The sequence below is a fragment of the Cotesia typhae genome, unplaced genomic scaffold (genome assembly GCF_013202065.1).
Source record: "Cotesia typhae breed Kobodo isofemale line unplaced genomic scaffold, CoteBio_Ctyphae contig_48, whole genome shotgun sequence".
In the NCBI taxonomy this organism is placed as follows: domain Eukaryota; kingdom Metazoa; phylum Arthropoda; class Insecta; order Hymenoptera; family Braconidae; genus Cotesia; species Cotesia typhae.
This window is the reverse complement of record NW_027423756.1, coordinates 12,770,918-12,782,301: the sequence shown is the minus strand read 5'-3', so window position 1 is coordinate 12,782,301 and position 11,384 is coordinate 12,770,918. Positions and strand designations below refer to the sequence as shown.

The window sequence follows — 11,384 nt, the reverse complement described above, 5'->3', positions numbered from 1 at the left end:
ATGGCCAAGTTAAAATGACTTTTAAAAACAAAAAGTCTGAATAGAAAAAAATTCTAAAATACGGAGAATATTCCGTCAATTGCATCAATAAGACTTAATTTTCTACTCGATATCAAGCAGCAAAGATGATTGATGATAATTACAATAATAGTCACTGGTAATAGTTTTCGTATTGATCAAAAAAATATTGTGCATAGGTGGGAGTCAGTCTGAATTTAGCTCTCAACCTTTGCTTATCTTTGCGAGCAAGGCTTTGTATTCTGTTACTGACGCACGTATATAGTTTTAATTGATCAACTTGTCAAAAGTTTTGCGTTATTCTATGTCTCGAAATTTCGCTAGCTGAATAGTTTTTGATGTTTAACAACAACAAAAAAAAAAAAACTTTCTAAAGAAAAATTGTTTCACACCTAAACTCACCAGAAAATTTAAAGGTAATTTTTGTGTCTTACTATTTACTGAATTAACTTTTTTAATGAGTATAATTTTTTTTTTTTTTTTTATGATCAATGTATATTTATTTTGATTTACTCAACAGTTATAATTATCTGTAACTAATTTACGGTTGTGAGAATAACAACGTGATTTTTAAGCACCTTGTTCGAATGTTTTTAATAATAAATAATATGATATGGTAGTGTTTCCAACCTGAAATAAAAAAAAAAAAAAAAAAAAAAAAAACATATTTATGATTTTATTTAAAAAAATCTGAAGTAAAATTGACGGACTTACTTTTATGAACATGTCTATTGTGACGCCTAAAAAATTACAAGCTGTCAAAGTGAGAGGCTTTTGAGAAAGCATTATTATTATTGAAGACTTCAATCGGGTGTTTTGGAGCCACCGTGAAGCATAGACGGCGTCTCGCAGATTTTCACTCTATAAAAATTAATTATGCATCACAAATATGTATTTTTAGCTGATTAATAAAATTATTTTTACCTCGGTGGTGAGAAGCGACCCGCTCCAGGCGAATATAAAAACTTGGCTTAATTTCAAGGCAGCATGCGCGCCGGAATAAACCATTGAAGCAAAGGGAATTGATTTAGCCTGTAAAATTATTTATTTAGAGTAAAATTTAATTTTTTGTCAAAAAATTTGATTTAAAAAAGTTGATTGACTAAAAAAATTTTTTTCTGATTTTAAATCAATGACTTACGTGAGAAAGCTGATAAATGAGTCCACAAAGAACAATAGCGTTGATATTCATTGTCCATAAAATAATAACCCCGTAGATTTTCTCAAATTTATTTATACAGTCTACCAATATGTTATACTTGTTAACGCATTCTCGTATTTCAAACTCACAATTGTTCTCATCAAACAGAGAAATTCGATGGGTTATTGCTCCCAAAATACCAATCATTTGGAACATATAATAGGTGTACAAACTGTCCACTGTTGATGTGATTATCGCGATGCTTAAAGTAAGAAAATACTCGTCAATTAAATGCAAACTGAATAGAAGAACATTTGTTTTGATATCCCAGGGAAAGACTGCTGGATAAGCAAGATGATAATTGATGGGCGAAACTTTATGACGAACTTGAGTTAAAATTGACAGAATTGGCCCGAGTGCGATGAATAGGCAGAGCAAAACTGTGAATGTCAAGAGAAATGACGGAAATCGCCTAAAAATTGATACTTTACTCAAAATTTGCTTCGACATTTCGGGAGTTTTCAACAATTCGTCAAAATATTGTTCCAGAGTTTCAGAGAGCTCATCAAGGCCTTTGCGGTTTAGGATAAAAGTTATTCCCTTTTAACAAAAATAAATTCAACGTTAAGATTTATTAAGATTTTCTTTGTTTGACAGTCATTAACACACTTTTATCATTGTTGTGGAGAAGCCCAACAGTAGACTCAAAGCTCTGGTCGCGATAATTATATTCGTAATATGGGCAAAAAGGAAATTTATTGTGCCGAAAACTGGAATGATAAAGAATAAAAGATAAATATAAATCAGCGATCGAGATAATGAACCCGGCTCCTCTTTTTTTAACAACCCGACAATGCGGCGCAGTCGTTTGATGACATTTTGAAACTTGACATACTCCAACTTTTCAGCGATCATGTTTTTCAACAATGGGAGGAAAAGTGTATAGCTCAGGGAGCAATTTAAAATAACATTTTCTAGAGAAAGAAAAACTATATTGTTGCAGAGCGTAGAAAAAAAGCAAAGGGGTACTCGGAAGCTTAATGATCGGTCATTTAATATTGACAGCTTTGAAAAATACGACTGTCGATTGCAACATAGTTGCAATAATTGTTTTTATATTGATCCTTATTTCATACATTGTAGCGAGACGCCAGTCTTTACGCTACTTTTGACCGAAGCAGATCGCTTTCATACAAAATTGTTGAGGGTCTCGATAAGTAGTGGGCTGTTGAAAAATTTTTGGAGTTCAAAGTCTTTTTGTTAATCATACTTACGCCTCAAAATATTTCTCAGTGATTGATGAATTTTTGTGCATTACCTGTAAGTGATTTTTAATCATCATACTCACAAAATGTCTCGATATTTCACTGAAATGATTTTGGTATTTGAAAAAAAAAAAAATAATTTTTTGTTGGAAAAATTTGAAAAATCCAAATTTTTTTATTTTTATTCTCAATGAAAAAATTTTATTTTTTTTTATTCAGCAGTTATGATTATTTATAACTAATAATTTTTGGTGATGAGTGAAAATAACGATGTAACTGTGTTTAATCTCCTTGTTCAAATGTTTTTAATAATAAATAATAAGATATAGTCGTGTTTCCAACCTTCAGTAAAAAAATACTAATTTATCATTTTTGATTTTTTATAATTAAATTATATTCAATTATCAACAGTGGTATACTCACTTTTACGAACATGTCTATTGTGACATACAAAAAATTACACGCAGTTAAAATGAGGGGCTTTTGGGAAAGCATTATTATTATTGAAGACTCTAATCGGGTATTACCGAGCCACCGTGATGCGTAAATGGCGTCTCGAAATTTTTCGCTCTATATAAATTAATCATAATATTATTTTTTCAAAATAATACTACCTGCAATTTTTTATTTTTTTTTTTTTTGTTGAACAAAAATATTACCTCGATTGTAAGAAGAGTTCCAGACCAGGCGTATATAAAAACTTGAGTTAATTTCAAGCCAGTATACGCCAGGCAGAGGAGCATCGTAAAAAACGGTATTGATTTGGCCTGTAAAAGTACATACTTTAAAATATAAACAAGAAACTTAAAAGAATTTCCAGTAAATATAAATTGTTCTGAATTATTTTTTGATTAATCTTAAATCAATCGATACTTATTGATTTCTTTATTGATCACTTACATTTGAAAGTTGGTAAATAACAGTGCAAAGTACGATCGCATTTACATTCATGGTCCATAAAATAATCACTCCATAAACTTTTTGTATTTTTTTCGTACATCGTACCAGAATTTCGTATTTATTAACGCATTCGCGTATTTCAAATTCGCAATTTTTCTCATCGAACATCGAAATACGATACGATATTTCTCGTAAAATACCGATCATTTGGAACATGTAATACGTGTACGAACTGTCCACCGCAGATGTGATTAGAACAATGGCAATAGTCAGTAAATATTCGTCGATAAAGTGGATAAAGTGGATCACCGAATTTCTCAGAATCTCCCACGGATACACAGTTAGATAAATGAGATTGTAATTGATCGGATAAATTTTGTGACGATACTGATGTATGATCGAAATTATCGGAACAATTGCATAAGAAATGCAGCCAGTGATGACTATTGTCATGATTATTGTCGGCAGGCGTCTGAAAGTTGAGATTTTGTTCAAAACCTGCGATGACATTACGGGAGTTTTCAACAGTTCGTTGAAATATGGCTCCAAAATCGTATGCAGCTCGTCGACTTCGCGGCGATTTATTACAAAACACATTCCCTTGTAACAAAAAAAAATTCAAAATTTCTGGTTTATGTTATTGAAAGTAAAAATTAATTTTTTTAAAACACACTTTTATTATTACTGTGGAAAAACCCAGCAGAGTGCTCAAACTTCTAGTTGCTAAATTTATATTCGTAATGTTGGAAACAAAAAAATTGATCGTTCCGAAAGTTGGGATGATAAAAAAAGATAGGTAAATGTGAATTAGCGATCGAAACAACAAACTTGAATCCTTTTTCGTCCACAAACCGACGATGGAGAGCATTCGTTTGATAATGTTTTGAAATTTGATATATTCCAACTTTTGAGTGATCATATTTTTGAATATGAAGGGAAAGTTAGTAATCAAGAAAGTATAGCTTAAAGACTAATTTGAAATATCATTTTAAAGATACCGAGGAAACTAATTGTCGTCGAGGATAGGGACTTGTGTAATCAGTTTACAGAAAAAAGAGACGGCTAACTTAATCGTCCGTTTAACTGTTGATTGGAATAATAGTTTTTATATTGACTGCGACAATCGTCTTTACATTGATTTTTCATTCCGTTTTTTGTAGTGGGGGAGTCAGTCGTTCTGCAACTTTCTAGCCGAGCAGATCGTATTTTTTAAAGTTCCTCTGATTTTTATAAGCGTAGCCAAAATAAAAAAAAAAATAATGCTGAAAGTAAGTGATAATTTTTTCCATGAGTAATAATTTTGTAATCTACAAAAAAATCAAAATAATTTACTATGAATCAGTTTTTATTTTACTTGCTCAACAATAATAATATCCTAAAACTAATTATTTATGGTTGCGAGAAATAATAAGAATATGATTCTGTCAAGCTCCTTGTTCAAATGTTTTTAGCAATAAATAATACGATATTGTCGTGTTTACAACCTGTTTTAAAAAATTCAAATGGTTAAAAATATATCTAAATTAATTTTCAAAAACATTTTGATATAACTTGCTATAAGTAATTGAGTTGATGGCTAGAGCACACGCTATTGATCACAAGTTGTCGCAAGACTTTAAAACTCACGGTAAAAAAAAGTTTCGTTTCTGTCAACTTAATTACCAAAAACTTTTGTATTGTTATTTGACGTGAGTCAAAATTTTTATGATTATAAAATTCTTTGCTAAAAATTTAGTTTATTTTTTACAAGTGATATCAAAAATATTATTTTTGTTATTTACTTTCATGAACATGTCTATCGTAACATACAATAAATTATACACAGTCAAAATGAGGGGCTTTTGACAGAGCATTATTATTATTGAAGCCTTCAATCGAGTATTTCCAAGCCATCGAGATGCGTAAATAGTTTCTCGAAATTTTTCACTCTGAAAAATATCAATAATATTAATTTTGCGACTTGGTAATTTATTTTTTTGAACAAAAATTACCTCAGTTGTGAGGAGAGATCCGCTCCAAGCATAAATGAAAACTTGGGTTAATTTTAAGCACACATACGCTACGCAAAGGCTCAGTGTGAAAAAAGGAATAGACTTAGCCTGAAAATTTACACAGTTTGAAAATATTTTGGATAATGTACGCTATAGGTCACTTACGTGCGACAGTTGATACATTACGATACAAAGTACGATCGCATTGGTGTTCATGGTCCATAAAATAATCGCTCCATATACTTTTTGAATTTTTTTCATGCATCGTACTAGTATTTCATACTTATTAACGCACTCGCGTATTTCAAAATCACAATTTTTTTCGTCAAACATGGAAATACGATAGGACATTTCCCGCAAAATACCGATCGTTTGGAACATGTAATAGGTGTACAAGCTGTCGACTGCGGGTGAGATGAGAACAATGGTACTAGTCGATAAATACTCGTTGAAAAAGTGTAAAAAGTGGATTAAAGAATTCCTCGGAATTTCCCACGGATACAAAGTGAGATAAATGAAATTAAAATCTAGAGGATACAATCTATGACGAATTTGGTGTATTATAGAAACGATTGGTCCAATCGCATAAGAAATGCTGCCGGTCATCAACATAGCCGTGATCAGTTTTGGCAATCGTCTGAAAGTTGAGATTTTATTCAAAACTTGTTTTGACATCTCGGGAGTTTTCAACAATTCATCAAAATAAGGATCCAAAATTGTATGTAGCTCATCTACGTCTTTGCGATTTATGATAAAGCACATTCCCTTGTAACAAAAAAAATTTTTTTTAATATTTGAACAAGTCATTAAAAAAAAAAAATTCCAATTAATTTATGTGGTGCTTATCATTTTTTGATGACACACTTTTATTATTACTGTGGAGAATGCCAAAAGTGAGCACAAACTTTCAATGGCTAAATTTATGTTTGAAATATTGGCAACCAAATAATTTATCGTTCCAAAAGTTGGAACGACAAGGAACGTCAGGTAAATATGAATTCTCAATCGAGATAGTAAGTTTGAATTTTGCCTTGTCCACAATCCGACAATTGAGAGGAGTCGTATGATAATATTTTGAAATTGTACGTATTCTAACTTTTCAGCGATCATATTTTTGATGGGTAAGAAAAGTAATAATTGACAATGTCTCGTCTAAAGATCAATTTAGAGTATCATTTTAAAAATACGAAGTAAACTAATCGTTTTAAAGCGAAGCTAGTTTATGAGAAAAATAAAACGAGCGCTCGTTAACTTAATAGCCTGTTTAAAATAAAATGCTTCAAAGAATATGACTGTTGATTGCAATAATAGTTTTTATATTGATTTTTAATTATGTATACTGTAGTGGGGAGCTCAGTCTTGTTGCAACTTTTTACCTGAACAGATCGTTGCAATATAAAATTGTACAAGTGTTGTTCTCTTGAAATTTTCTTGGACAACTATAAAAATTAATTTATTAAAAAATTTGTTTTTACAATAATAAATTATATTTTTTCTTTATTTTGTACAATACACCGATAATTCGTCATTTTTGATAAGTAATTTAAAGTGTAAAATAACAAGGTGCTTTTTTGAATTTTATTAAAAATTTTTACTCAAAAGTTTTTAGTAATAAAAAGCAAGAAACTGAAGTGTTGATTACCTGTAAAGTAAAATAATTAAATAGTAAAAATAAAAATAATTTTTGTGAATTTTATTTTTAATTTTTAATTTATAAAACACTCTAGAATTATTTTAAATAAATACTCACTTTCACAAACATATCAATCGTCACATTCAGTATGTTACACGCTGTCAAAATGAGGGGTTTTTGTGCCAACATGATGATTATAGAAGCTTTAAGCCGCATATTTTCTGTCCAATTAGCGGCGTAGATGCAATCTCGAAATTTTTCACTCTAACGATATTATTTTTTCTAAGAACATTCCTCAGAATATTTCGATAAATTTATAATTATCAATAATAATATCAATGTATATATTCGGTTACCTCGATAGTGAGCTGTGTTCCAGACCAAGCAAACACATAAACTTGTATCAATTTTAGAGAAGCATGCGCGGAAAATAATATCAGCGAGACAACAGGTATCGTTTTCGCCTAGAGTAGTATTTATATTCAGTAAAAAAAAATAAAAACATGTTTTTTTTTTTTTTTTTTACATCAACTCACGTGCGAAAGTTGAAAAATGGCCGCGCAGAGTACAACAGCGTTAACATTCATCGTCCACAATATTATTGGTCCATAAATTTTTTGAACTTGGCCACAGGCTTGTAACAATATCTCATACTTGTCAACGCACCGTCGTATAATTATTTCACTATTTTTTTCATCTACCCTCGAAATATGGTACGATATTTCCCTTAACATTCCAATCAATTGAAAAATGTAGTAGGTGAAAAGCGAGTCCAGGCTTGAAGTGATGAATATCATGCTGGCTGTGAGTAAATACTCGTCAACGAAGTAAAAGTTGTAAAGTAAACTGTTATGACGAGCTTTGATCGGATAAACCGTCAGAAAAATCAGGTTGTACTTGATAGGCCATTCGCGGCGTTGCAATTGATGTAGAATCGATATGATTGGATTAATCGCGTAGGAAAGGCAAACAATTGTGACAAAGACGGTGATGAATGTTGGCCAGCGTTGGAAGGTCCTGACGTTACTCAAGACCAAATTTGACATTTTTGGGGACTGAACCAGCTTGTCAAAGTACGGATCGAGTACTGTGTGCAAGTCGTTGACTTCTTTTCGGTTGATTATGAAACACGTTGCCTTTTAACACAATATTTTTTTTTTTTAATTCTTTTTTACGCAGATTAATAAATTGTTAACCTTTTGTGGCCGTTACTCGCAAGTTTATCGTTGATTGCAATTGCCTTAATCGAGCTATTAATTTTTTTTTGCAACAGTTGAGATGCATTTTGTTTAAAATACATGAAAAAAAAATTGTAAATTCATTTTTTGGTCATGAAATTTTATAAACAATAAATTTGGCCCAAAATTTTTTCATTATTATTTTTTTTATCATTATTATTGTTATATATACACGAAACTTTTATTTAGAACTGTTGCAAAAGAGAATAAATAAAGCCGCGACGACTACAAAGGGTTAGCAGTTTATTTTTGTTTAAAGTTATATAACATTGCTAACAACAGACTTTTATCATAACTGTAGAAAAGCCCAGCAGTGTGCTCAAACTTCTAGTTGCAAGACTTATGTTGGAAATATTGGTAATAAAAAAGTTGCCTACACCAACAATCGGAATTATAAAAAACGACAAGTAGATTGCAAGTAACGATCGGTGGAACAAACTCGAATCTTCTTTAGTCCATAGGCCGACGATGAACACCAATTTTTTTATAATGCTCCTAAATTTTACAAACTCCAATTGTCTGTCTAAAGCCATTGTATTGGAAGAAAGTACAAGCACAGTTTAATAAGAGCAAGTCGTTGAAACTTGTCAACTTCAAATTATTGTCAGGTTAACGAGTAGGAGGCAGCTTATGAACTTAATTGTCCATTTAATATATAAAACTCTCTGAGATATGACCGCTGATTGCAACATAGTTGCAATAATAGTTTTTATATCGATTTTATATTTTATACATTGTAGAGGGACGTTAGTCTTGATGCAACTTCTGACCTGAGCAGATCGTTTTAATAAAAAGTCGCTGTCTGTTTCGCTTAGTAAAGTTTTTTTGAATCTTGCAAATTTTTTTTTATCAGCCAGATTTAATTATGCTGCTCAAAATTATTTAAAAAAAAAAAAATAATTATTATTTCAATAATAATAAAGTTTTATTTTATACAGAAGTTAAATTATTCGATATTATAAATAAAATTATTGTAAGTAAAAAATAACAGCTTTTTAAAGTCTGTCAAACTTTTTGGTCGAAAGTTTTCAACAACAAAAAGTAAGAAACCGAAGTATTTATGACCTGGAAAGAAAGAAAAAAAATTACGAACTCGGGCAAAAATAATTGAGGCCTACCGAGCCTTAAACTCAAGTAAAGTATATATTTTAGGTCTAAAATAGATTGAAAAATTTTTTTCTTTATATATGCGAAACTTTTGAAAATAGTTTTACGACTTACTTTTACGAACATCTCAATGGTTACATTCAATAAGCCGCAGGCAGTTAATATGAGTGGTTTTTGGGCTAACATAATAATTATTGAAGACTTTAGCCGAGCGTTGCCAGCCCAATTAGCGGCGTAGATACTTTCTCTGAATTTTTCGCTCTAATCAAAGGACCAAGTGAAATTTTAAGATTGTTATTTTTAAGATTGTACCCATAATTGATTACCTCAATAGTAAGCTGTGTACCGGACCAAGCGTAGACGTACACTTGAACCAATTTTAGACTTGCGTGCGCTGCGAATATAATCATCGAGATGACTGGTATCGTTTTTGCCTGTTTAAAAAATTTTGGTCAGTCTAAATTTATAAAATTTGAGCTTTTAAAAAGTAGAATAAATGAATTGCAAAGCACCTATTAATTAGTTAAACTTTCATTGACATTTTTATAATAAAATATAGTTGTAAAAAAATTCCTTCTAATTATTCTAGCTTTTTTTCAGAATTTATGTATTATTATTACAAAACATATAATTTGTTAAATTGAGTTGTTAAAATTAATAATAACAGCTATTAAATTACTTTTGGCATGTAAGTTCATAATAAATAAATTTGAATTTAAATCCACTAGATGAGTTAAGTAGTTCTAAACATAAAATAGTATTATGTAATAATTTTTTATTAAAATATGCTGAAAAAATTATTTTTATTCTAAAAAAAAATTGCTAAGTAACTTACAATAGATAGTTGAAAAATTGCAGCACAAAGAATAAGTGCGTTGACATTCATGGTCCACAAAACAATTGGTCCATAAATTTTTCTCAATTGATTACAAGCTTTTAGCAATACTTGATACTTGTCAACACACTGACGTACGATTATTTCACTATTTTTATCATCGATCATTGAAATATGATACGAAATTTCCCGCAACATTCCAATCAATTGAAAAATGTAGTACGTGAAAAGCGAATCTAAACTCGAAGTAATAAAAATCATGCTTATAGTCATTACGTACTCGTCAAAAAAATAAAAATTGTAGAGCAAACTGCTGGGGCGAGCTTTTATAGGATATATCGTCAGATAGAGAAGATTGTACTGAATGGGCCACACTCGATGTCGCAATTGTTTTACGATTGAAATGATCGGAATAATTGCATAAGACATGCATACAATAGTGACAAATGTTGTGATGAATGTTGGCCAACGTCGAAAAGTCCTCACATTACGCAACACCATATTAGACATTTTTGGCGACTGCAGCAATTTTTCAAAGTACAGATCTAGCACCGAGTGTAGATCGCCCGCATCTTTACGGTTGATTATGAAACACGCTGCCTTTTAACATAATTTATTTTTTTTAATACTTTTCATTAAAAAGTCAACCCTTTGTAGTCGTAATTCTTTGAACTTTAATGTCGATTGCAGCGCGAGATAACGAGAGCTTTATTAAAAAATATTTTTAGATCGAAAAAAAATAATAACTTTTTATTAACAATTTTTTTAAGGCATCAATAGACCAAATTTTTGGGTTTCTAATTGTTTTAAATTTTTTGAGCAGCAATTTTTGAACCACTGATCATTCAAAGCTTCTCAAAAGAAATTATAACCACAAAGGATTCGTAAAAAAATTTGAAATTAAAAAAAAAACATTTGAGAAAGGAACACACTTTTAAAGTAACAGTCAAAAATCCCAGCAGCTGGGTCACAGTTCTGGTTGCGAGACTTATATTAGAAATGTTAGTGATAAGAAAGTTACATGCGCCGATAACAGGAATTACGTAAAACAACAGATAGATGATAAGTAATGAACGGTGTAAAAAACTGGAGTCTTCTTTTATCCATAAGCCGACAGTAAATACAAGTTTTCTTATTATGTTTTTGAATTTAACAAACTCTAACTGCTTGTCTTCAACCATGATTCGAATTATAGACAGAAATTGATGAATGTGTAGTTCAAAAAGCCAATTTAGAGTGCAATTTTAAAAATACAA

General features: G+C 30.5%; 5 protein-coding genes across 5 annotated transcripts; all 5 read right to left on the bottom strand.

The window, feature by feature from the left end:
• Positions 1-575: 575 nt before the first annotated feature.
• Positions 576-2,074, bottom strand: LOC141529974 (odorant receptor 13a-like). Its single transcript, XM_074246784.1, has 5 exons — positions 1,829-2,074; positions 1,160-1,759; positions 943-1,050; positions 733-879; positions 576-648 (listed from the first exon to the last, which is right to left on the bottom strand). Exons 1-5 carry the CDS (start codon positions 2,072-2,074, stop codon positions 589-591), a joined length of 1,161 nt encoding a protein of 386 aa, XP_074102885.1. The 3' UTR covers positions 576-588.
• Positions 2,075-2,667: 593 nt separating this feature from the next.
• Positions 2,668-4,243, bottom strand: LOC141529798 (odorant receptor 13a-like). The gene is made up of 5 exons (XM_074246499.1): positions 3,998-4,243; positions 3,325-3,924; positions 3,084-3,191; positions 2,848-2,994; positions 2,668-2,766 (listed from the first exon to the last, which is right to left on the bottom strand). The coding sequence occupies exons 1-5, from the start codon at positions 4,241-4,243 to the stop codon at positions 2,707-2,709; spliced, it is 1,161 nt and encodes a 386-aa protein (XP_074102600.1). The 3' UTR covers positions 2,668-2,706.
• Positions 4,244-4,748: 505 nt separating this feature from the next.
• On the bottom strand, positions 4,749-6,425 carry LOC141529800 (odorant receptor 13a-like). Its single transcript, XM_074246500.1, has 5 exons — positions 6,180-6,425; positions 5,481-6,080; positions 5,316-5,423; positions 5,106-5,252; positions 4,749-4,808 (listed from the first exon to the last, which is right to left on the bottom strand). The coding sequence occupies exons 1-5, from the start codon at positions 6,423-6,425 to the stop codon at positions 4,749-4,751; spliced, it is 1,161 nt and encodes a 386-aa protein (XP_074102601.1).
• Positions 6,426-6,906: 481 nt separating this feature from the next.
• On the bottom strand, positions 6,907-8,805 carry LOC141529897 (odorant receptor 13a-like). Its single transcript, XM_074246638.1, has 5 exons — positions 8,471-8,805; positions 7,485-8,084; positions 7,305-7,412; positions 7,066-7,212; positions 6,907-6,957 (listed from the first exon to the last, which is right to left on the bottom strand). The coding sequence occupies exons 1-5, from the start codon at positions 8,717-8,719 to the stop codon at positions 6,907-6,909; spliced, it is 1,155 nt and encodes a 384-aa protein (XP_074102739.1). The 5' UTR covers positions 8,720-8,805.
• A 332-nt stretch (positions 8,806-9,137) lies between these two features.
• Positions 9,138-11,309, bottom strand: LOC141529807 (odorant receptor 13a-like). Its single transcript, XM_074246510.1, has 5 exons — positions 11,061-11,309; positions 10,129-10,728; positions 9,620-9,727; positions 9,408-9,554; positions 9,138-9,251 (listed from the first exon to the last, which is right to left on the bottom strand). The coding sequence occupies exons 1-5, from the start codon at positions 11,307-11,309 to the stop codon at positions 9,192-9,194; spliced, it is 1,164 nt and encodes a 387-aa protein (XP_074102611.1). The 3' UTR covers positions 9,138-9,191.
• Between the last annotated feature and the right edge of the window lie 75 nt (positions 11,310-11,384).

Bases quoted from the DNA above. Each gene is read 5' to 3' on its own strand.
- LOC141529974 (XM_074246784.1), bottom strand. From the start codon at position 2,074: ATGATCGCTGAAAAGTTGGAGTATGTCAAGTTTCAAAATGTCATCAAA. The intron at 1,760-1,828 runs GTGTGTTAATGA...TTTTGTTAAAAG, and splicing joins TCTCCACAACAATGATAAAA to GGAATAACTTTTATCCTAAA. The intron at 1,051-1,159 runs GTAAGTCATTGA...ATAATTTTACAG, and splicing joins TCATTTATCAGCTTTCTCAC to GCTAAATCAATTCCCTTTGC.
- LOC141529798 (XM_074246499.1), bottom strand. From the start codon at position 4,243: ATGATCACTCAAAAGTTGGAATATATCAAATTTCAAAACATTATCAAA. The intron at 3,925-3,997 runs GTGTGTTTTAAA...TTTTGTTACAAG, and splicing joins TTTCCACAGTAATAATAAAA to GGAATGTGTTTTGTAATAAA. The intron at 2,995-3,083 runs GTAATATTTTTG...TAATTTATATAG, and splicing joins GAACTCTTCTTACAATCGAG to AGCGAAAAATTTCGAGACGC.
- LOC141529800 (XM_074246500.1), bottom strand. From the start codon at position 6,425: ATGATCGCTGAAAAGTTAGAATACGTACAATTTCAAAATATTATCATA. The intron at 6,081-6,179 runs GTGTGTCATCAA...TTTTGTTACAAG, and splicing joins TCTCCACAGTAATAATAAAA to GGAATGTGCTTTATCATAAA. The intron at 5,424-5,480 runs GTAAGTGACCTA...GTAAATTTTCAG, and splicing joins TAATGTATCAACTGTCGCAC to GCTAAGTCTATTCCTTTTTT.
- LOC141529897 (XM_074246638.1), bottom strand. From the start codon at position 8,719: ATGGCTTTAGACAGACAATTGGAGTTTGTAAAATTTAGGAGCATTATA. The intron at 7,413-7,484 runs GTGAGTTGATGT...ATACTACTCTAG, and splicing joins CCATTTTTCAACTTTCGCAC to GCGAAAACGATACCTGTTGT. The intron at 6,958-7,065 runs GTGAGTATTTAT...TTTACTTTACAG, and splicing joins CGATTGATATGTTTGTGAAA to GTAATCAACACTTCAGTTTC.
- LOC141529807 (XM_074246510.1), bottom strand. From the start codon at position 11,309: ATGGTTGAAGACAAGCAGTTAGAGTTTGTTAAATTCAAAAACATAATA. The intron at 9,728-10,128 runs GTAAGTTACTTA...TTTTTTAAACAG, and splicing joins CAATTTTTCAACTATCTATT to GCAAAAACGATACCAGTCAT. The intron at 9,252-9,407 runs GTAAGTCGTAAA...CTTTCTTTCCAG, and splicing joins CCATTGAGATGTTCGTAAAA to GTCATAAATACTTCGGTTTC.